Source organism: Molothrus aeneus, chromosome 1, assembly GCF_037042795.1.
Source record: "Molothrus aeneus isolate 106 chromosome 1, BPBGC_Maene_1.0, whole genome shotgun sequence".
In the NCBI taxonomy this organism is placed as follows: Eukaryota; Metazoa; Chordata; class Aves; order Passeriformes; family Icteridae; genus Molothrus; species Molothrus aeneus.
This window is the reverse complement of record NC_089646.1, coordinates 629,239-653,238: the sequence shown is the minus strand read 5'-3', so window position 1 is coordinate 653,238 and position 24,000 is coordinate 629,239. Positions and strand designations below refer to the sequence as shown.

Genomic DNA, 24,000 nt, shown 5'->3' with positions numbered 1-24,000 from the left:
TGGAGGGGAGCACTTCAAAGCTAAGAATTCAGGTGTTGTTTATGGACCTGTGGGGCTCTAATGAGACAAAACTGGAACTTTATCAGGAATGAGTTGGTAATCTGAATTCCTCCTCCCAGGTGTAAAGCCTGAGTTGGGGTCTGTGAGGAGATGGGGGCTGGTTCTGCCCCTGTTCCCAGAGGGGTTTCAGGAGGGTTTGACCCTCCTGTCCTGGCACTGAGCCCTGTCCAGGAGCATCTGGCACAGCCCCTGTGTCTGCTCTGTTCCAGGCAAGCAGCTCTCTATGGCAAAAGGAGGGGGCAGAAGGAAGAGGATGAGCAGGAGGATCTCACCAAGGACATGGAGGATCCCACCCCAGTACCCAACATAGAAGAAGTGGTACTTCCCAAAAATGGTAAAATATGGGAACAGTTTGGGCTCTTTGAGTGTTAGAAATGAAACTGCATTAAAACTGTGTCTATATTTTGTCAAATCTTTGAAGTACTCCATGGCCATGGATCTCTGCCCATAAATTTATCTAGTCAGGCATGTAACAGCTGAAAAGGGCAGCAGTGTCACCTCCTTTTGGCCTTTTAAAATACAAAACTACATTTATAAAAGACACTTTTAAAAATAGATTTGCAGTGATCTGCTGAAATGTTTCATTTCACTGGCTCATGTTGGGGGAAATGGAGTTTTCTGGAGCAAAGTATTTCCCTGCCAAGCCCCCAGAAGAAGGATGTTAAATGAGTGGAAAATGTGCTGGTGTCAAGCGCTTTTAGTCCTTTTCAGGGAAATGTTGGTGTGGGCAATAATAATTCTGGGAAAAAGAATTCCTTCAGCATCCCTGGCAGCAGTAATTTTGGGAGTCTCTCTGTTTGGGCGTTCCTTGGTGTGGATGTGCGCTGGAGCCTTGCTGTGTGTTGGGCAGGGCTGTGCTGCTCTGAGTGGAGCTGGGAATGCAGGGCAATGGGACAAACGGGCCCTTGAGCTGCTGTGAACTCCTGAAGTGCAGGCAGAGCCCAGGGAATGAGGCCAGGCTGCAGCTCTGCTGCTCTCTGCTGCTCTCTCATCACTCTGTTCTTGCAGTGAACCCAAAGAAGGACAGTGAGAACACGCCCGTGAAAGGAGGAACCGTGGCAGACCTGGGTAAAGCCCCTGAGCCCTCACCCTCAATCCTGCTTCCAGTCAATATTTTAAAACATTTCTTAAATATTTCTAAATCTCCCAGAAATCTCCCAGTTTAAAAAGCAATCTCTACTTCTGCTGTTTTGTTGAATTAATTCATATTTCATAGAAATTCAAGTTTCTGTGTACCAGCTCTTCACTGCAAGGCTGTTCCCTCATAGGCTACTGTTATTTTTATTTTTTAACATGACATGCAAGCTCTTTTCTAGCAGAATTTTTTTTTTTTTACTGGGAATCAGGGTAAATCACAGGTTCCCTGAGCTTTGCTGAGCCTTGGCATGAGATACAAACTCGTATCCCAAATCTTATTGTCCAAAAGTCATTTAGGACACTGGGAAAGGAAGTAATTAATTATGGATTCTGAAGTGTTGAGAAATTCTAATTATCCTTCCTGTATTCTTACCTGTTCCCTGGTCTGGGATAGGTAAAGGTGTAATTGCTTTAGTGATGTGGGATCCACTTTGTTTCCCTCCTCCCTTCCCTTCCCAAAGAAATTAAATGTCCTTTCCAGCTAAACAATTGTGTTGCTGGAAAGGCTCCTGGGCATTTAAATGAGTTTATTGGTGTAATTCTCAATGGTTTTACCTTTCAGATGAGCAGGATGAGGAGACAGTGGCAACTGGAGGAAAGGTAACAGCACCTGCTGCTTCCTGAATGTGGTAACAACCGAGACTGTAGAATCCCAGGTGGTTTGGGACCTTAAAAAGCACCCAGTGCCACCCCTGCCATGGCAGGGACACTGCCAGGGATCCAGGGGCAGCCACAGCTGCTCTGGGATTTCCATCCTGGCCCCTCTCCAGGAACAATTCCTCCCCAGTATCCAACCCTGCCCTCTTTCTCTCTGAAGTCATTCCCTGTGTCCTGTCAAGATCTTAGTCTCGCCTTCAGTAACTTCACCTGAACTCATTTTCCAGTGATCTGTAAGATTAAGATTAAATCAGTGACTGACAGGATTGAGGATTTGTTATTATAGAACTCTCCAGGTTCTGTGGATGACTTGGTATTTTTAAATCTGGTCTATCAAAAAGGAGAATGAGGAGACAGATGCTGAGTATTTTCCAAGAAGCATTTTTCAGAGAGAGGTTTTGCTTTGGGTTTTTTTCGGTTTTAGGACTAAATCTAAACCCTGCTTTGGCTCCCTGATCATTTCAGTAGAGCTGCAGGGGTAGTTTCTGTATTGAATTGCATTTGTGGCATGCCAGGCACTATTTTTAACAGATGTCAGATCCCTGGATGTGTTCAGAGTGGTACCTTGTTGTCTTTGGGGGGGCTCAGATAAAGATCTGATCACAGATAACGATCCATTATTGATACCAGTGACTCCTCAGGGTCTGCCTGTGGGACTTGGCTATTTTTAATGTCACTCAATCAACAACTGAGGTGTTTTGTACAGTTCTTGTCACGTCCTGACCCTGTTTTGCTGCCTCCTCTGTGCCCTCCTCATGATCATTGAGGCTCAGCAGTTGGAACTTCAGTTGCAGAACAGCAGCTGTTCACAGGAGGCTCAGTGGAGAGGCCCCAAAGCTGTCCCTGCTCCTGGGGCTGTCCCAGAGTGTCTGTGGGACCCCTGTGCTGCTCTCCCTGCTTGTGAGGGTGTCACAGAGTGTCTGTGGGCTCAGGGACCCCTGTGCTGCTCTCCCTGCTTGTGAGGGTGTCACAGAGTGTCTGTGGGCTCAGGGACCCCTGTGCTGCTGTCCCTGTTTGTGGGGGTGTCACAGAGTGTCTGTGGGCTCAGGGACCCCTGTGCTGCTCTCCCTGCTCCTGGGGGTGTCGCAGAATGTCTGTGGGACCCCTGTGCTGCTCTCCCTGCTCATGGGGGTGTCCCAGAATGTCTGTGGGACCCCTGTGCTGCTCTCCCTGCTCATGGGGGTGTCGCAGAATGTCTGTGGGACCCCTGTGCTGCTCTCCCTGCTCATGGGGGTGTCCCAGAATGTCTGTGGGACCCCTGTGCTGCTCTCCCTGCTCATGGGGGTGTCACAGAATGTCTGTGGGACCCCTGTGCTGCTCTCCCTGCTCCTGGGGGTGTCCCAGAGTGTCTGTGGGACCCCTGTGCTGCTGTCCCTGCTCATGGGGGTGTCCCAGAGTGTCTGTGGGACCCCTGTGCTGCTCTCCCTGCTCATGGGGGTGTCACAGAATGTCTGTGGGACCCCTGTGCTGCTCTCCCTGCTCCTGGGGGTGTCCCAGAGTGTCTGTGGGACCCCTGTGCTGCTCTCCCTGCTCCTGGGGGTGTCCCAGAGTGTCTGTGGGACCCCTGTGCTGCTGTCCCTGCTCATGGGGGTGTCACAGAGTGTCTGTGGGCTGGGGGACCCCTGTGCCCTCACCCTGCTGTGTCCCCCTGTGCCCCAGGAGGACGAGGACCCCAACAAGGGTGACCAGAGCCGCTCCCTGGACGCGGGGGAGGACAATGTCACCGAGCAGACCAACCACATCATCATCCCCAGCTACGCCTCCTGGTTCGACTACAACTGGTGAGGGGCCCTGGGCCAGGGGGCTCCATGGGGTGATGGCTGCTGCTGCCTGGGGCAGGGGGCTCCATGGGGTGGTGGCTGCTGCTGCCTGGGCCAGGGGGCTCCATGGGGGGGTGGCTGCTGCTGCCTGGGGCAGGGGGCTCCATGGGGGGGTGGCTGCTGCTGCCTGGGGCAGGGGGCTCCATGGGGGGGTGGCTGCTGCTGCCTGGGCCAGGGGGCTCCATGGGGGGGTGGCTGCTGCTGCTGCTGCCTGGATCCTGTTCCCCAGTGAGCTATCCTGTGGAAAGGCTGCTGAGCAGTCAGCCACACTCACCATGGGCAGCTCAGCCAGGAGAGGCAGCCAGCAGGACCTTTTGTATGGTCAGTTCCAGCAGGGTTTATTTCAGCACACCCAAGGGAAGTCGGGGACAGAGGACCTGGCCATGTGCTGTGCACAAGGTTCGGTATGGAGGGCATGGGGGTGGCACAAAGGGCTCAGTACGGGCACACGTGGGGGTGGCATTGCCCTACAGGGAAGATGGGGCCAGCCACCAGGGGTACCACAGCCAATGAGGGAGCAGGGAAAGGAGAAACCAACAGAATTTGGGACATATGGAAGGGACTGGAGTGGTTCATGGTGGTGTGCAAGACTCCATGGGGAAGTCTCCTAGAGCCTAGGTGGGGAAAACTGTGGGAAATTGTTCCAAGGCAAGGCCCTGGGATTCCCCTGAGGGGGAAGGATTCAGAGAATTCCACAGGCAGGCTTCACTTTTTTGGGTTTTTTTTGTTTTCTCACCAAGCTGAAGGAAGTGACTCTTGTTTAGGTCTGGTTCCCCCGTTTTGTGCTGAAATCTTTCTGGCCCTTCTCAGGGGTTGGGAATGAGGAAGAGGATTTCAAACAGGTTTTGCATACATTGATTTCCCTCCAATTCCCACCTTAATTCCTTTCTCTCTTCTCTAGTCGTCTGACTATTCTGTTTATTTAAAAGGAAAGCCTTTTTATTTTGCTTCAGAAGCTGACTTTGAGGAGAAGTCAGTGATTCTAGAGGGAGGACACTTGTTGCAGCCTGGAATCCTTGGAGTCAGGGCTGTTTCAGGCTCTGACACCGAACTGTTCTGTTGCAGCATCCACGTGATTGAACGCCGCGCGCTTCCGGAATTCTTCAACGGGAAAAACAAGTCCAAGACTCCAGAAATGTGAGTGAAACCTGGGAATGTGGGCAGTGACAGTGTGGCAGGATAAAGGAGCTTCCCATCCCATAAATCCTGTGGGCACAGCTGGGTGTGGGTGAGCCTGATACTTCCTGTAGGGACAGAGCCACAGACAGTGTTTGTCCATTGTTGTGGTAGAGATCAAAGTTTAAACAGCAAAGGGATATTTGCCAGTGGTTATCCAGGTAAAATAAAACTACTTTCCCCCAGTAATACTGGAACAAATTCTTCAAGTCTGTGTGGTACAAGATGTGATCAACTTCCAAAGTCATGTTAAAATGCCATGAAAGGGTAGAAGTGGAACAATCCTGCTTATTCCTCCCTCTCTCCTCATGCCATGCTCTATTTCTGTGTTTCTGTGTGTTGTAGATCCTGTCTCAGGCTGTGGAGTGAATTTTCTGGTTTGAGTTTGGTTATTCAGAGTGATCTTGAAAGGCCATGGATAAAGGAAAGATGGTCAAAGGCTTTTGAACAATATGTTTGTTTCTATTAAAATGATCCTAAACTCTGAGATTTCACACCAAAAAATCCTGGGTTTGGACACCAGTGTGTGCTGGTCCCTGTGGGCAGTGGGACTGGCCTGGTTGGGGTCACTTTGTCCTGGTGTCAGATCTTGGCTTGGTTCCAAAGCAGCTTTTGGGCATTTTAGAAGGTGTTTTTTCAATCCAGTACTACAGGAAGTGTTTGAGGTGTCTCCTCAGTGTCCTGATCTCATCTGGGCCCTTCATTCCTCATACACAGCATTCCATGGTTTGGGCTGGAAGGGACCTTAAACCCACCCAGTGCCACCCCTGCCATGGCAGGGACACCTCCCACTGTCCCAGGTGCTCCAAGCCCATCCAGCCTGGCCTTGGGCACTGCCAGGGATCCAGGGGCAGCCCCAGCTGCTCTGGCAATTCCATCCCAGCCAGGAATTCCCAATCTCCCATCCATCCCTGCCCTCTGGCAGTGGGAGCCATTCCCTGTGTCCTGTCCCTCCATCCCTTGTCCCCAGTCCCTCTCCAGCTCTCCTGGAGCCCCTCCAGGCCCTGCCAGGGCTCTGAGCTCTGCCTGGAGCCTTCTCCTCTCCAGGGGAACATTCCCAGCTCTCCCAGCCTGGAGAGGAGAATCCCTGCAGAGGTTATCCTCGTGCTGGGATCTCCCATCTCAGGTGTGGCTGTTGGTCTATGGTGCTTTGGGTCTGATCAAGAAACAGGAATTAGGGACTGTCCTTTCTCCTGGGCCCCTCGTGGTGTTTGTGCCCTGCCCCAGGAGCTCCCTGGGGTGCAGCCAGGCTGTCCCTGGGCCTGTGCCAGGGCAGAAGCAGCTCAGGCTGGCATAGAACAGCAGCTTCTGGCTGGAGGAAAGGGGAGTTCTGAGCTCTGAACAAGGCAAAGCACTGGGATGGGGCCTTAGGAAATTGGGATTGCTGCTCCTTGGAGTCTTTCAGGCCTGCCTGGGCAAAGCCCTAAGAAACCTGGTGACAATTCATGGTTTGAGCAGGAGCTTGGCTCAGACACCCCTGAGGCTCCTGGCACCCCCAAGGACTCCCAGTCCTTGGTCTGCCCTCCCAGCTTCCCTGCATGTGGGAGTGCAGAGGAAGCCCCAGCAGGGCTTGGGGCAAGGGGTTGTGCAGATCCTCTTGTTCCAGGCTCATCCAGCACTGCCTCTGTTCCAGCAGCTTTGCTGCCCAGGAAATTGCCCTTTGGGGGTTTCTCAGAGGGAGAGGCAGCAGGCAGCTGCCATGTGGAAGGAATGTTCCTCTCCTGGATCTGTGGCCCCTGTGATTGTCACTGCAGGCCCAGGTGCCCTTCTGCAGCTGGCATCACAAATCAGTGCTCCCCCTGCTCCTCCCTGGGCTGTCCCTGCTCTCTGCCTGCCATGGGAGCAGCCTGGGGACTCCTGCCAGTCCTCCTGTCACCCTGGAGATCTGGTGGTGGGGCCATTGTGGGGTTGTAGGAGCAGCACATGGTCCTGGCTGTGTTTTCTTTGGAGATCAAAGAGAACATCCCCCTGAATGGAGATGAGTGGCCTCAGCTGAATGTTTCAGGCCAGAACACCGTGCTGGAGGAGCTCACACAGGTTCATCCTTGTGACAGCTGTGCCTGGGGTGGCCCTGGCTGCAAAGGGATTTTGATAAATCCTGCTTGAGTTCTCACTGCTGACTGGGTTTAGCTGATGGCTCAAAACCATCTCCCTTCAGAGCCTGCCTGGGGATGTTCCTGTCTTGTGCTTCTCTCTGCACCTCCTGATGTGACCTTTGCTAATCAATACTAATTCCTGCAGCCAGGACCTGTTCTGGGCAGGTTCTTCCCCTCCTCCCCTGGAGCATTCAGGAATGTTCTCAGTGTTCCTCTGTGGAAGAAGCTCCTTTTTGTTTCCTGCCTCCCAAGCATCCCACATGGAGCCAAACACCTACTCCCGCAATTTTCTTCCAGCCAGTTGCACATATGATCTGGTCAGGAGGAAGATGTGGGATTTTGGCAGGGACATGTGCTTGCAGCATCTGCCTGCTCAGGCCTTGCCTGGATGATTTATATTTTTGGTTCCCAGCTGCTTCACACACTGCATGTGAAACATTCCCCCCTGGAATTTTCCAAAGGCAGAAATCTGCTCTAAAACCACTGTTTTACACACAGCTTTGCATTGGATACTCACTAAACAGAATCCTGCAGTAATTTGGGTACAAAAGGACCTTAAAGCCCATCTCACTGCACCTGCCTGCCATGGGCAGGGACATCTTCCATAGTCCAGGTTGCTCCAAGCCCCATCCAGCCTGGAAGGTGCCAACCTGTCTGTGTCAGATGGCGTTTGTTCCCTCTAAAGAGCAGGGCTATCAATAATTTTATGGCAGGTTATTTTCTTCAGGATAATTTGTATTAGGAAGCATTAGTATTTTCCAGAATCTTACTGAAATGGGGGAATCTCTGAGGGGTTGTTTCTGCTCCAGCTGTTCCCATCTGTGCTGGCTCTGGGCTCTTGTCCTCTGCTTTTCAAAGGTTTTTTCTTCTCCATGTTGCTGTTCTCCAGCCTTTCCTGCCTCATCCCTTCATCCATTAAAAACTCCACATGGAGCCACAGCAGTGTTCCATCCACGTCTGCTTTTCTGTGCAGCTTTTTTCCTTCACACAGGGATGCAGCAGGATTATTTATCCTGTTCCTGTGTGAAGACCAGACACCTTTATTTTCATCCTGCAGCTTCTATTCTGTTGTGGGAATATTTGCTCAGTGACCAAGCTGCAACAGATAATTGTGTGATTTACAATTTCAACATGTTTCCATGTGCTGCTAATCCAAACACAGGAGAAAATCCAGAGTGAAACAGTCTGGAACCAGAGTGTGCATTCCACTTCCCCATTGGTTTTGGTGCTGGTTCTGAAATGGCACCAGTGAAAGAGATCTGCTGGTGTTTCCTGGCCAGAGATGGGTGTTTGGGGGGGTCAGTGTTGAAATGCCTGCCCTGAGCTGTGGAGGAGCTGAGGGACACGGATGTGGCTGTTGTGTTGCAGATACCTGGCCTACAGGAACTTCATGATCGACACGTACCGGCTGAACCCGCAGGAGTACCTGACCAGCACTGCCTGCAGGAGGAACCTCACCGGGGACGTCTGTGCTGTCATGAGGTGACAGCCTGCCCTCTGGGGCCTTTGGGGACCTTTGGGGCCTGGGCCTTTGGGGACTGCAGCTTCTGGGCATTTCCAGGCAGCAGCAGCATCGTGGAATAACTGAGGGTGGAAGAGCCCTCCAAAGATTGAGCCCAGCCCGTGCCCTATCCCCAGCAGAGCACTGAGTGCCACATCCAGGCCTTCCTTGGACACCTCTAGGTCACCTCTCTGGGCAGCCCTAACCCTAACCCTGAGCTCCCTTTCCATGGGGAAATTCCTGCTGTGCCCACCCTGAGGCTGCCCTGGCCCAGCCTGAGGCCGTTCCCTCTGCTCCTGTCCCTGTTCCCTGGGATAAGATCCCAAATCCCCCCGGCTGTGCCCTCCTGGCAGGAGCTGTGCAGAGCCACAAGGGCCCCTGAGCCTCCTTTGCTCCAGGCTGAGCCCCTGCCCAGCTCCCTCAGGGATTCTGCAGCCCCTGCCCGGCTCCCTCAGGGACTCTGCAGCCCCTGCCCGGCTCCTCAGGGACTCTGCAGCCCCTGCCCAGCTCCCTCAGGGACTCTGCAGCCCCTGCCCGGCTCCCTCAGGGACTCTGCAGCCCCTGCCCAGCTCCCTCAGGGACTCTGCAGCCCCTGCCCAGCTCCATTCCCTGGACACACTCCAGCCCCTCAGGGTCTTTCTTTGGGGCCCAGAGCTCGACACAGTCAGGCTTTGTTTTATCCATCACACTGCAGTGCCCTCAGGTGTGCACAGAGCTCCTGCTCTGGGATTTGTTTTGCTCTTTGGGATTAAGGAAGGACTAGAGGAGCTCCTGGGTCTGGATTTGATCCAGCAACATAAGCTCTGTCCTTCGTCCCCTCCCACACGAAGCACGAGCAAACCTTTGGTGGCAAAGGCTGGATTTGTGTTGTTTTCACAGGGTCCACGCCTTCCTGGAGCAGTGGGGGCTCATCAATTACCAGGTGGACCCCGAGAGCCGCCCCATGGCCATGGGGCCCCCCCCGACCCCCCACTTCAACGTGCTGGCTGACACCCCCTCAGGGCTGATGCCGCTGCACATCCGCACCCCGCAGGTGAGCCTGGGCTGGGGCTGGGGCTGCCCTGCCAGCCAGGGCCCTGCCCGGCTGGGGAGTGTCCCCCTTGCTGGGCAGCTGGGGGAAGATGTCCCTTGCTGGGCAGCTGGGAAATGTCCCCTGTCTGACAGCTGGGAAGATGTCCCCCTTCCTGTCTGAGCAGCTGGGGGAGTGTCCCCTGTCTGACAGCTGGGGAAAGTGTCCCCCTTGGTTCCCACCTGGGGGAAGTGTCCCCTTTGCTGGGCGGCTGGGGAAGATGTCCCTTGCTGGGCAGCTGGAGAATGTTCCTTGTCTGACAGCTGAGAAATGTCCCTTGCTGCCCAAGCAGCTGGGAAATGTTCCTTGTCTGACAACTAGGAAGTGTCCCCTTGCTGCCTGAGCAGCTGAGGGAAATGTCCCCTTGCTGGACATCTGGCAAAATGTCCCCTTCCTGCCTGAGCTGCTGGGGAAAAAACCCTAACCCCCTTACTGAGCAGCTGGGAAATGTCCCCTTGCTGAGAGCTGGGCCCAGCATCTGGGCAGTTCTATGCAGAACCACTCACACGTTGCTCAGACATTGTTTTAGTGTCTTGGGCTTGTGTTCAGCATCTCTGTTCAGTCCATGTTCTGTTGGGTGTTGGTCTGAAAACATTGGGTAGCTTTCAATTGCCGTCCCTCTCCCCTGTAACATTTGTTCCCAGGTTCCAGCTGCCCAGCAAATGCTGAGCTTCCCTGAGAAAAACAAGGAGAAGCCAACTGACCTGCAGAACTTTGGCCTTCGCACAGACATCTACTCCAAAAAGACGCTGGCCAAGGCAAGTGTCCCATCCAGCTCCCTGTGAGCTTTGTTGTCCCTCAGGTGTCCCCCACTCTGTCCCTGAGGTGACTTGTGTTGCTCCTCCACTCCTGGTTTGGATGTTTCCCATCCCTGTGCAGGACACTAGGGTGGGAGGTTGTGCTGGAATTCTGATTTCATGGCAATAAAGCCATGGACAGCTTCCCAGAGCAGTCCACACTGTCAGCCCCAGATGCCAAGCTCACTGTGTCCCTGCATGTCCTGCTGGAATGGCTCAGCATCAGCAAACCACCCAAGGATTTGGGACACAGGGAGCTTCCAGCAGGATCTCTGCCTCTCCTGGTTCCCAGGCTGACACACAGGGACCCCAGTGCCCACTGGTTGGGTGTCCTGAGGCCATTGCAGGGGGTGTTTGGGCACTGTCATTGCAGTGTCACACAGGATAATGAAACTTGGGGGGCATCATTGCAGTGGTGTGTTGATTCCACAGCCTGCTGCTTTTCCCTGCTCCCTGTGTGTCCCTGGAGGTGCTGTGGGAATGCCAGGGTCCCTCAGCACAGCCTCCAGTGGGAACTGGGACTCTCCAGAGCTGGGTAGTGCCCCTCATGGGGGTGGCATCAGGCTAATTCCATGCCATTGGTTCATTGTCCTCAGAGGTCACTGTTTAAACCTAAAAAATAACTATTTAAGCACTATTTACCACTTCAGACCTTCCTTTAAAAACCCCCCAAACCCAAACCTGTTCTCGAGGTATTTTTATAAGGCTGGTTCCATCTCACATTTCATGGATTGACTTTTTCACTTGTTAGGGGAGGTATAAATACTCTCCAAATTGATAAATCTGTTGCTGGTTGTGGGCTCTGGCTCTGTTTACAGGGGCTGTGAACTGGAGCAGGTTCACTGTTGGCAGACTGCCCTGTTTGGTTTCTGTGTGCTGGGGCTTTTGGCTGTGGAGAGCAGCAGTTGGGTGACTCACATTGATTAATGAGCTGTTTGAAATGCATCTGGAGATAACATTTATTATCCTAAATAGCCTCTTCTCTCAGTCCAGCACGGAGCCATCCAGTGGGGCTGATGTTCCTTGGGAGCAGGTCCTGAGCTGCTTTTGTGCTGGGTCAGGGTGTCACAGGAGGGGAAGCTCCACCATGAATTTGGAACTTTTATCCACTCTGAGCAGTTTACCACGAGGTGTGGGTTTGGGAGCAGCAGCCCTTGGAGCAGATGATCCTGCTGGACTTACTCTGCCTTCTCACATAGCTCACCCCCCTGTCCAGAGTTGTTATTGCTTTACTGAGTGACTGATGAGCTTGGAGATAAATTAACTTATTTTGGACCAGCCCACCCTGCCTCCAGCTCTCAGAGGGGTCTATTATTCAGGAAAACCCTCTCTGCTGTGTGTGCAGGCACAGATCACTGGGAGAGGAGGGTGCAGATCCCTTTGCTTTAGCTCAGAAGGCGTGGTGGGAAGTTGGGGTGTGTAAACCCAGCTGTGCCTTCACTGAGGAGTAAATCATGGACCCCTGAATGGAGTGACCAGCTGGAGGGGGGAGGTTTGAGTGGATCAAATCACAGCTTCTTCCCCTTTCCTCTTCAGTGTTTTCTTCTACAAGGTTTTGTGACAGAAGTACTGTGTTTCACCTTTTCATTTTTTCCCCTCCTGTCTTTTGTAGAGTAAAGGTGCAAGTGCTGGCAGAGAATGGACAGAGCAGGAGACACTGCTGCTCTTAGAGGTGAGTTCATGAGGCCAAGCCAAAGGGTAGGAAACCAAGCCACGAGGGGTAGGTCAGGCTTTAAAAATCCACATGTGCATTTTCCAGAGTTAGATGACAATTGCCATCATGGCTACAGGAGTGTTGCTACCAAAAAGAGATGGCAGGAGCATCTCTGTGAGAGAGGGGCTGCCTGTGTGTGAGGTTTGCTTCTAACTTGGACCTGCAAGCCAGAATGAAGCATTTAACAATTTTGCATTAGTCAAGAACAGGTTTTGCAGTGCAGAGAGGTGCTTTCATTCAGCAGGACTCGCTGACAGTGTGAAATGGTGTCACCAATTCAAATAGTGGTAAATAATTCAGGTAAAGGTTTGCCTGGCCCTCAGATAAATACTTGGAAGTTTTGATTTCCAAGCTATGCCATAGCTCAGGGAAACAGCTCATTTTGGAAGCTGAAGTGGTTGGGAAACAGTTGAGGCCACGGAGAAGGGAAGTTCTTTGGTAGCTCCTTCATCCCATCTGTCTCCTCCTTGTTTTCCTGTAGCTCAACTTGGGGTGTTCTTTGAGCTTTTTCTGGAAGTCTACCAAAAACAAAATCCTGAGATGACTCCATGAGGTGCCTTATGGTGCAGACTGGTGTCCCCAGGTGGCTTCAAGTGAAGCTCTGGAGCACATGGGGATGGGTGGATCTCTGGAGCTGCAGTGGGGCTGGAACCCTCCAAGGAGCTGCAGAGGGTTCTGAGCTCTCACATCAGGGCAGTTTCTCTCTGCTTCAGCAGAAGAACAATCTCAGTGGCCTGAAATAATTTAAAGTGCTTCCACTTCCTGCAAAGAAAATATCTTCTCCCCAGCTTTGCTTTCACAGGAACATTTTCCTGATGTAGAGGCTGCATTACTTTAAAGTAATTCAGACTTCTGAGAATTTCAGTTTAGGGCTCTGTTTTTGTTGGGTTTTATTTGCAGAGCTCAGAGCAAACTGCAATTGCCTGGTTGTTTCAGCTTTTTTGTCTTCCCATGTGTCAATAAACCCATTGAAAAGTTAATTTCCTGGGGAAAAGCCTGGAGGATGGACCTGTGTCAGTGCCAAATGAGCAGCTGTGATTCAGGCTTCACACATATGGAGTGTGGTCATCAAACAGCCAAAATCTCCCCTTTTTTCCTATTTATTTTAGGTTGATATTCACTGTTTAGCCAATACTTTGCTATTGGCACATGGAAAAATTTTGCTTATAGGGTGTAAACAGCTGTTTTCCATGGCATTCTTGTAAGGAGAAACAAGGCTAATGCCTTGATATACTGACTTCTTTCCTTTTTTATTTATTTAAATATATTATTTAAATATTTAATATTAATAGTACTGTTATTTAAAATTCATTGGTTTGTATGTTTTTAGCTTATGGTCATACACTGCATGCTATAGCCCAATGAAATAATCCAGTGACATATTCTGTGTTTAAAACAAACCAAAACCCCCTTAAATCTTGAGATTGCAATTCTGTTTAATGAGTTTAAATTAATAATGTTTTTGTTCCTCCTTTTTCATGGACTTGCTCCATGAATAAATCAGTAAAGAGTATATCAGTTCAAGCATAAGTAATTCAGCTGTAACAAGCCAGCTCAGTCCAATTAAATCCTCAGGGTAGCTTTGGGCAGATAGATAGGCAGTGAAGTTCCAAATAATAAATCGTATCTGAAATATAATTATTGGCCTTCTGCCTGTTGACTGAATAATTTGGGGGAGGAAATAGAGTTTTCCTTCCCAAAGCAGCCTCCCTGCACATCCCTGTCCATGTCCCACGGCTCAGGCAGAGTTAAATGCATTTCAGCTATTTTTAGGGAGGACATTTATTGCGAGCGAGGGTTTGTCTGGCAGGAAAACAACAGACGGGGAAGGAGGAGGAGCAGAAAGCAGAAATTTGGGGGTTGAGAAGCTGAGCTGATCTCGTGTGCCAGTGGGGTTAAAAATGGAGATGGAGACTGAGAGCCCAGAGGTGAAATTAGGGAAAGGGAAATAAGGGCTGAGCAGAGAATAAATATCTGCCTTGAGTGTGACCTGCTGAGCTGAGCAGTCTGTCCTCTGCTCAAACCCTTGGAAGGTCCCAGGGCAGGAGAAGGGCTCAGCAGGGCTTGGGGATGGTGATTCCCAGTGGGGAGCAGGCTGGCCAGTGCAGCCTGTCCCAGGTCATTCCCAAGCCCAGGGCTCTCCTGGAGCTCTCCCAAGCCCTGCTGGTGCTGCTCAGGGTCTTCAGCAGCTCCTGGGAGGGAAGGAGCAGGGAGCCAGAGGCTTTCTGGAGATGTGCTGGGGGTTTCCTGCTCCCACCCAAGTTAAGCACTGAGACCTGGCTGGGAGAGAGGAACTTCAGCCAGGTTTCAGCTTAAATCACTCTGGGAAGTGCTGCCCACTGAGGCAGCTTGGGCATGTCCCTCCAGTTTGATCCATGTTGGATCTCTGCTGCTGTTGGATTGAATTATTTGTCCTTGTAGCCAGTTTGCTTCCACATCTTTGCAAACAGGAGCATTTTTTGCAAACATTTTCCTGACCTCAGCTGACCCTCTGCAGCCACAGTGTGCCTGAGGGCCCCGTGAAGGTTGATATTCTGTCTTTGAGGAATTCTCAGAGCTTCTGTTTTAACTGAGCAAATACTAAAACACTTCAGAGCTGCTCTGAAGACCAGCAGTGTGTTTGGAAGGGACCTTAGAGCCCATCCCACTCCACCCCTGCCACTTTCCACTATCCCAGGTAGCTCCAAGCCCCCTCCAGCCTGGTCCTGGTGTTCCATAGAAGTCAGTGTGTATTGTGGACCTTTCCCAGATGGAGGAACTCTGAGCACCAGGCTGGTGGCTCAGTTTGGATCTTCCTCTTGTCCCTGGGAAGTGCTGAAACCCCCAGCACAGGAATGTTGTGTCCCTGTGTGCTCTGCTCTCCCACCTTGGGCGTGTTCTCCTCGGACCTCTGCCAGATCCAGCTCCAAGCTCTCCCTCCTTGCTCTGAGAGTTCAGTCAGTCTAGAAGGTTGAGATTTCTGGGAGTTCTCAGCCTTGTGGGAGAGATTTACTTGGGAAAACTCCTTTTCACACTGAACATCTTTTGCCAGAAATTCAAATGGTTTTTTGCCTTTTCTGGGTGACTGCACCATGAATCCTTTCAGAAATGTGAAAGTTAATGGTTCAGGATATGTCAGTATTTATTTTATACTGTCCAGATACTGCACTAAAACAATTTTCAAGGAAAAAAATGTCTTTTTAAGGAGTAATAATTTATTAGGCTGTGACTTAGAGGATTTTACAGGATTAATGTGTTGGTTTTTCAGGAACTAGTGCAGTGCCTTCAGTAGCTCATTGCAGTTAAATTGTTTTAAGACTTTTCTTGAGGAAGTTTAAAAATTGCTGAAATTCAGGATTATGTCTTTGATATGATCTGCAAGTTCTTACGTTATGAGATGCCTTATCTAGCCAGTACTGATTTGTTAGCCCTGATTTTAATAGAAATCACACTGTGCACAGCTCCCGCAGAGCTGGTCTCTCCTGGCTTCAGGGTGTGGGATAGATTTCCCTCTTTTCCACTGGTCTATTGGTTTGATGCTTTTCCACTTCCATAGCATCTGTTGGATCTAAAGGCTGGATTTCACCATCACAGCCAGGCCACATTTAGAAATGGAAATAGAGAAATGAATCCTGTTCCTGCCCCAAAGAGCTTCCTGTGTTCAGACAGGGAACAAGAGTCCTTGCAGGCGGTGCTGGGAATTAAAGGAATGAGAGAGGAATGAGACTTGGTAGGAAAGGCAGGTTTAGTTCTCTCTGGAAGCAAAATGGAAAAACACCTACTGTGCAAGTATTAGTAAATCCCAAGTCCTCTGACAATTCTTTCTGATACAGTAACAGCATCCACTCCTGTGATGATCCCTGTGGCTTCAATGTCACTGATACCCCAGGGAAATTCTCGTATTTCTTACGCAGATAATTTTGATGCCAGAAAAAAACCCATTTTTAGTAGTTGTCTGATCCCCATTTACTGCTCCATCACACAATAACCAGTATGGATAACCCTTCTGCCCACAGCAGCGTTGCTTTCCCCGAGTAGCCACCGCTTTTGCCTTTTGCAGGCCCTGGAGATGTACAAGGACGACTGGAACAAGGTGTCGGAGCACGTGGGCAGCCGCACGCAGGACGAGTGCATCCTGCACTTCCTGCGCCTGCCCATCGAGGATCCCTACCTGGAGAACTCGGACGCCTCGCTGGGGCCCCTGGCCTACCAGCCCGTGCCCTTCAGCCAGTCCGGCAACCCCGTCATGAGCACCGTGGCCTTCCTGGCCTCCGTGGTGGATCCACGCGTGGCCTCGGCCGCCGCCAAGGCTGCCCTTGGTACGGCACAGCCGCCTTTGCCCCGAGCCCCTCGTCCCGAGCCCCACATCCCTTGCCCTACATCCCAAGTCCCTTTGCGTCACATCCCTTGCCTCACGGCCCTCGCCACATGCCCCACGTCCCTCGCCTCACATCCCTTGCCCCACGTCCCTCGCCGCTTTGCCGCATGTCCCTCCCCTCGCATCCCTTGTCCCTCGCCCCACGTCCCTCGCCCCTTTGCGTCATGGCCCTTGCCCCACGTCCCTCGCCCCTTGCCCCACGTCCCTCGCCCCTTGCCCCACGTCCCTCGCCCCTTGCCCCACGTCCCTCGCCCCTTGCCCCACGTCCCTCGCCCCTTTGCGTCACGTCCCTCGCCTCACAGCCCTCGCCACGTGCCCCACGTCCCTCACCACCTGCATTGTCCCTCTGGCCTCACACCCCCCACCCTGTGTGTGCCTGCCCCTCCAGCCACAGGGGTGCAGAGTCCTCAGTGAGCAGTAAAACACAGGAGTTGGGGGTACAGGTTCTGTAGGAGGAGCTCTGCTCCCCCCAGGTTTGTCTTCTGCTTCCCTGAAAGCCCATTTGTAGTCAGGGTGCTCTGGTGAGGCACAGCTGGGGTGTCCTGTCCAGTTCTGGGCTCCTCAGGCCAAGGAGCTGCTGGAGAGGGTCCAGCAGGGGCCACAGAGATGTTCAGGGCTCTGGGGCATCTCTGATGAGCAGGGACTGCAGGAGCTGGGCCTGCTCAGCCTGCAGAAGGGAAGGCTCACAGGGGATCCCATCAATGCCCACCAATCTCCCCATCTGTGTGCCAGGAGAAGGTGCCAGACTCTGCTCAGTGACAGCACCAGGAGCAGTGGCACAAAGCAAAGCACAGCAGCTCCAGCCCAGCAGCAGGAACAGCCTCTGTCCATGCAGGGCCAGAGCCCTGGAACAGCTGCCCAGGGGGGCTGGAGTCTCCTCTCTGGAGACATCCCAGAGCCACCTGGACACAGCCCAGGGGACCCTGCCCTGGCAGGGGGCTGGCCTGGGTGGCATCCAGACCCTCCCAGCCCAGGCACTCTGTGTGAAGTTGGAGTGGCTCCAGAAGGCCACTGAGAGCCCAGGAATGGCTGGTGTTGCTTTCTGCCCTCGCTGCTCCTGATGTGTTTGCAGCTGGTGGTTGGTGTTCCTCTGAGCACTGTCACCAGTGCAGCTCTGGGGAAATTCAGTGTGGATCTTGAAGTTTTCCTGTTTTACCTGTGTGAGATTATTTGCCAGAGATCCTAGAATTGCCAGACTGGACTGAGTTGGAAGGGGCCTTAAAGGCACCTCCTGTTCCACCTCATGAGCAGGGACATCTTTTACTAGAAGGTTCAAGTCTTGAGTGGACACTGGATGTGTCCACTTGATAAAATAGTTCCTTTCAATTTTTGCCTTGTTTTTCCATATAAAACACAATTTTATGTAATTGGGAAGACACTCTTTTCTACCATACCTGAAAGACAGAATCAACCACCTCTTGTGACAGGAAGGAACTCAGATATTTGAGAATTCCCTTTGTCCCAGAGCTTACCTGCACACCAGTCAGAGAAAATGTGACTTGATTTGCCGCAAAAGCCCCAGAATGTCTCGTTTTGTGTGTGGTGTCCCCCAGAGGAGTTCTCCCGGGTCAGAGAGGAGGTGCCCCTGGAGCTGGTGGAGGCCCACGTGAAGAAGGTGCAGGAAGCAGCTCGAGCCTCTGGGAAGGTGGATCCCACCTACGGCCTGGAGAGCAGCTGCATCGCTGGCACGGGCCCTGAGGAGCCTGAGAAGATGGGTGAGTGCTGCATCCCCTGGGGGCATTGTCTCTGAGTCCTGAGAAACCCCAAATTCTCCTCCAAATTCTCCTCCTCCAGCTGGAGATGGAAGTTGTGGGGAGGGAGAAGGGGATGGCTCGTTCTGCTCACAGCAGGATTGACTCAGACACTGAACTAAGGATTTTAGGGCTATCTTGAGTTCTAGGAGTTTGTTCTCCTGCTCTGTGTGGAAATGCTGTGGCTTGGGATGCACAGAGTGGGCTGACCAAAAATACCAGAGCAGGATGTTCCATTGGGTGGGTTTTGGAGAATTCAAGACAAAATGATAGTCATTAAGTTTTTGCATAGAAAGTTGTGCAAGACCTTCAATCTCAGGTGACTACATTTAGTATTAATTATGCTAAAGTAATGCAATTAATTTGTATTAGTGATACAAATCTACAAATCTGTTATCTCCTTATGATACTGTGCATTTAGCTACAGTTTTGTTTCTGCCTTTGTGGTGTTAAAGCAAACAGGGGGGTTTGGGCAGTGGGTTTTAGGGTGGATCTGGTACTCTGAGTGTGTTGCTCACTGTGGAGGCAGCAGCAGAGGCATTTCTGATGGAGTGCTGGACTGGCACATGATAATCCAGCCCTGGCTCTGGTTGGGCTGGAATTCCGCTGGGCTTTACCTGTGCGTGTTAACAAGCTCTGGTTTAATTTCTGTGGTGTTCAGCAAATATTCTGCTGCTAAGTCTCTTCTCTGAAACCCTGCCTGGTGCAGATTGGTTCCTGATTGCTCTGGAGTGTCAAAGCAGCTCCCTGGGAAGTGAAGCTGTGTTGCCCCTCTCTGTTGGCCGTGGTGGCTCTCCCCAGCAGGAGGAGCAGACACTGTTTACTCCATCCCCAGGGCTTTCTCAGGCTTTGCTCTCCTCATTTGGTTACAGATCCACAATCTTGTCACTGCTCCTTTCTCTCAGCCCTATTGGCTCCTGCTTTGTTCAGCTTATCACAACTGATTTCGGTGCCTGGACGTGAAAAGGCACGTCTGGCTCTGGGTGAAGCTGAGCAGGATGTGATGGAGCTTGACTGGGAGGCTGGCTTTGGGATGTGCTCCTGCCCTGCAGAGCTGCCCTGCTGTCACCCTGTCCAGGGACACGAGCAAGGTGCCAGATTGTGGGATGGCATCACGAGGGGCTGTGCTCGCTGCTCTTTACTTATCAACTGCTGCCCACAGAGGGCTGCTATTTATAGCTCCTAATGTCCATTGCAAAACTACCCAGTAAATTAGATTGCAAAATGCCATTTAAATCACCAAGATAGTTTTTAATTAGAAAAGAAGCAAACAAACCACTCAGCCCTTCTGTCACACATCTCAGTTGTGCACTCAGTGGGACAGACTTGCCATGAGGCAGCTCGGTGCTTTGGGATTGTGGGCATTGTGTGCTGGAAGGGGAAGAGAAACATCTGGAACATCTGCTGCTGCCTGCTCCTCAGAGCTGACAGCAGGCATTGAAGCTCTGCTGGAAGGACAAGCTTTGGGTTTATTTACAAGTCATCTATAAACCAAATCTCCATGTTACTCCATCTGGAGCTGAGTTTAATTTCATAGTTGTTTTAAAATAAGGTCAGCTTAAGCTAAATTTTTCTTCCAGTCTTTGTTCCCCTTAACCATTTTCTCCCAGTACAGATGTCACTGTGGGTTGTTAAGGATCATTCCAGTTGGAAAAGCCCTCCAAGGTCACAGAGTCCCAGCTGTGCCTGGTCCCCACCTTGTCCCCAGCCCAGAGCACTCAGTGCCACCTCCAGGCCTTCCTGGGACACCTCCAGGGATTGGGACTCCAAACCTCCCTGGGCAGCCCCTTCCAATATTTAATAACTCTTTCCACAAAGGAATTCTTGCTGATGGGCACCCTGAGCCTCCCCTGGCCCATCCTGAGGCCGTTCCCTCCTGTCCTCACCGTGTCCCCCCTGTGACACATTTGCTCTTGGACTTTTCCCCGTTTCCAGGCTGCAGGCTGGCCCTTTCTGGCCCTTTCTGTGGGCCCAGGCTGGCAGGGGGGTGAGAGGTGCCTGTCAGTGGCTCTGGGGCTCTCAGGGCAGTCCCACCCCAGCAGCTCTGGGTGAGCAGTGAGGGGAGCTGGGCCTGGCCCCGGCGGCGTTAATGCGATTTGTGCCGGGCTGTGACTAATGGAATAAATTAGGGCAGGAGCAGATGGTTCTCCCTGGGGGAGCTGCTCAGCCCGAGTGAACTGGGTCACTCAGCAATCTGTGGTGCCTCCCACCCCCCAGAGCTGGGCACAGGGACCCCCAGTGTCCGTGGCAGAGGGTGTGCCATGGGCTGGGGCTGTGCTTGGGCACTGGGGGATTGTACCCCAGAGCTGGGCAGGGATGGGAACACCTGCTGGGGCTTCCAGATGGGAATGGAAGCCCACTGGCTGTTAGACTAGCATGGAATCAAAGGATGTTGGGCTGGGACCTCAGGGATCATCCAGTGCCACCCCTGCCATGGCAAGGACACCTCCCACTGTCCCAGGTGAGCCCTGTCCAGCCTGGCCTTGGGCACTGCCAGGGATCCAGGGGCAGCCCCAGCTGCTCTGGGAAATCTGTTCCAGTCCCTCCCCACCCTCCCAGGGAACAGCTCCTTCCCAATAGCCAGTCTAACTCTGCCCTCTTTCTCTTCAAAGCCATTGCCTGGGTCCTGTCCCTCCATCCATTCTGTAATGGAATCACAGAATGCTGGTTTTATATTTAAATGCAACCATGGTTGCAATGCAACTATCTGCCTAAGGTTCCATACTAGAATTAAAGTTCATTAGCTGATATATTTCAAAAGTAAAATTATATCAGAGCTCCATAATAATTTTAACACTATTTAGTATCAGTGAATTATAGTCAATATGGGATGTGAAAAGGGAAAATGACTGGAACAGATTGGAGGAGCTTAAGTTAATACCCAAGAATCTCCTCTTCTAAGTCTTCATTGTTAGGTTTTCTAAGAGCTGGTGATAATTCCTTTTAAGTTGATAAAGTGAGGCTGCAGTGGAGTTAGGAGGAGACTGGAGTGGTTCAGATGCTGTGGTGAGTGTGATGGGCTCTGTCTCCTGCTTTCATAGGGTCACAGAAAGGTTTGGGTTGGAAGGACCCTAAAACCCACCCAGTGCCACCCCTGCCATGGCAGGAACACCTTCCCCTGTCCCAGGGTGCTCCCAGCCCTGCCCAGCCTGGCCTGGGCACTGCCAGGGATGCAGGGGCAGCCCCAGCTGCTCTGGGCAATCTGCTCCAAGGTTTTAAAACAGCCCCCCACAAGAAATACCCAGAGCTTTCTGAGCTCTGCCCCAGTGCAGGCTGTGGAAGGAATGACTGGAGCTGCTCTGCAGCTGTGCCAGTGCCAGTGGCCGAGGGGAGCAAGGGAGGATTCAGCACTTTGGGCAAAGGAGCAAAGGAGGATCCCCTCTTTGGGCTGGGATTCAGCTCCAGAGAAGGGGAATATCCAGCACACCTGTGGTGATTGATAATTTCTAGGAGGTCTTTGTTGATGTCTTTCCATGGTTAATGACACTGATTTCTCAAGGCAGCCTGTGCAGGGGCTGTGCTGGAGCTGCCTGAGCATTTCAGGCCTTGCTCCCACAGGTGTTTCCCCTGACACCATCCTGGGGCCTCAGCTGGAGCTGCTCTGTGCCACTGAGTGAGGGACTGTGTTTGATTTCCTGCATCCCATCACCTGCCAACAGTGCCAGGGGAGGGTTCAATTCACCATCTTGGGCACGGGTTTGATTCATTCCCAAACACACACACACACTCTCTAGAAAACCCCACACAAGGAGGGCACATATGCCCAGTTATCTGAGTCACGTTTGGTAGGGAGATTCCTCTGCTGCTGTCCAGGGTGAAAACTCTGAGGTGATGGAAGCATTCCTAAACCAGTGGATTCGAGAGTGCCTGGAATATAACAATAATAATATAATGATAATATTATAATAATATTATAATAATATAATATAGCTTTGAGTGTGTCCCAGGGGCTGGGCCCATCTGAATTCTGCTGAATTCTGTGGCTCTCCCAGGAGCTGCTGTGGCTTTTCCAGCTCCCCCACAGCATTCCCAGCTCCCCAGGCTTCCCCTGGAGCCCCCTGTTGCTGAGCCCCCAGGCTGTGTGAGGCAGTGCAGCCCTGATTTATGGTGGGAAATGTCAATGATGGTTTAGATAACAGCATCATTATCATACCCAGGGCTGGGATATTTCCTCAGCTATCGTGGATTTCCTCTCAATTAAATATTCATGTCCCAGCCTGGCTGTGACAGGCTGTGTGTTGCCTCAGTGAGAGCAGAGGAGCCTGGGCTGTCTGGAGGGCATCTTAAACTGTTTGCTGAGCTGGAGCTCAGGCAGGTGACTCCACTGCTGTTTGCAGAGCTGTGTTTGCTCCTCTCACTGCAGCAGAGGTTCCGGAGCTGCTGCTCCTGCATCTCTCTGGTAACACAGGGAGTTCTTAGCAGGGAGATGTTTCACAGGTTTGCTTGTTGACCTAAAGTCCGTTTGAGTTCTCTGTGGAGTCACTGGCTTGGGCAGAACTCAGCTCGGAGTTCTTCATGTGTTAGAAAAAAGGGCTCAGTGTTTTTGGAGATAATGTGAAAAACAGAAAATTCCATAGAAACAATACACCTGCTAATTCAGGTGGAAAGAGGGGCTCGGAGAGATGATGATTCCTCATCTCCCAGTGGATTTTCCCTCTTTAGAGCTGTCCTGGGGTGGCTCACAACCATCTGCTTCTTCCTGATCTAAGAAATGTCCTTTCATTCAGGGAACAGGGACAAGAGGAGAGGGGGCAGCCTCAGGATGTGCCAGGGGAGGCTCAGGGTGGACATCAGCAAGAATTCCTTCATGGAAAGGTTATTAAATATTGGCAGGGACTGTCCAGGGAGGTTTGGAGTGCCCATCCCTGGAGGTGTCCCAGGAAGGCCTGGGGATGGCACTCAGTGCTCTGGGCTGGGGACAAGGTGGGCACTGGCACAGGGTGGAGTCCATGGTCTCAGGGGTGAATTCCAGCTTTAATGAATCTGGGATTCTGTGATCCCTGATTCCCACATCCTGCAAGGTGCACTATGAACCCTCCTGAAGAGAGTTCAGGAGCATCTTTGGTGCAGGGGAAAGGGATTTCAGGAGCTCTCTCCTTAAAGTCAAGGCTTCCCTCCCCTTTGTTCCAGGCTGATAATTCCTCTGGGGTGTATTTTCAATAAGCTCATTAGATCACAACAGAAAATCAGTGCAGTTGTGGTTGTGTCTGTGCCAGGGCCAGAGGCAATTCTGTCATGGCTGTGCAGGTCAGGCGTGTTTTGGGCTTTGTGTCATCCTTTCATTTTGGAATTTGGGGTTAAGTTTTACCAGACTCTACTGTTTTGAGGAATTCTTCATGGAGAGGGTGTTAAATATCAGAAGGGGCTGCACAGGGAGGTGGTGGAGTCCCAGAGGTGGCACTCAGTGCTCTGGGCTGGGGACAAGGTGGGGATCAGGCACAGCTTGGACTCCATGGTCCTGAATATCTTTTCCAACCGTAATGACCCTGGGATCCTTTGAGCAGCCTGGGATTTAGAGCCAAAACCTGCTTCCACCCAGGCAAACTCATTCCCCCCAGACTGACAATGGATCATTGGAGCTGTTGTGCCTTGTCCCGTGGTGTCCCACCCATGGCACCTGGTGGCACTGGGAGCTGCAGCCACCGTGCTGTCACTGCCTCTTAGGGCTCTGCAGCTGATTCAGGAAAACACTTTTCAAAACCCATTGACCACAACCTGTGTGAAGCTGTCAGCCTCATTTTAACCTCACGTGTGCTGCTGCAGCCAGGACCAGAGGAGTGAGTTAAATCAGGACGTTGGAATAATCTTGGTGTCGCAGGTCCCTTCCTTCCAGGTGTCCCTGGACATGGGAAGGAGCACCTGGGT

The 24,000-nt window shown here is 51.9% G+C and overlaps 1 protein-coding gene across 1 annotated transcript in view; it reads left to right on the top strand.

Annotated features, from left to right (window-relative positions):
* Positions 1–24,000, top strand: part of SMARCC1 (SWI/SNF related, matrix associated, actin dependent regulator of chromatin subfamily c member 1) — a 72,242-nt gene that overhangs the window by 22,733 nt on the left and 25,509 nt on the right. The window contains exons 11-21 of the mRNA XM_066549949.1: positions 270–394; positions 1,069–1,128; positions 1,760–1,797; positions 3,514–3,635; positions 4,740–4,811; positions 8,315–8,428; positions 9,327–9,480; positions 10,161–10,274; positions 11,926–11,985; positions 16,067–16,325; positions 17,938–18,099. Of these exons, the coding sequence (XP_066406046.1) occupies positions 270–394; positions 1,069–1,128; positions 1,760–1,797; positions 3,514–3,635; positions 4,740–4,811; positions 8,315–8,428; positions 9,327–9,480; positions 10,161–10,274; positions 11,926–11,985; positions 16,067–16,325; positions 17,938–18,099 (1,280 nt within the window). The remainder of the gene's footprint in view (positions 1–269; positions 395–1,068; positions 1,129–1,759; positions 1,798–3,513; positions 3,636–4,739; positions 4,812–8,314; positions 8,429–9,326; positions 9,481–10,160; positions 10,275–11,925; positions 11,986–16,066; positions 16,326–17,937; positions 18,100–24,000) is intronic.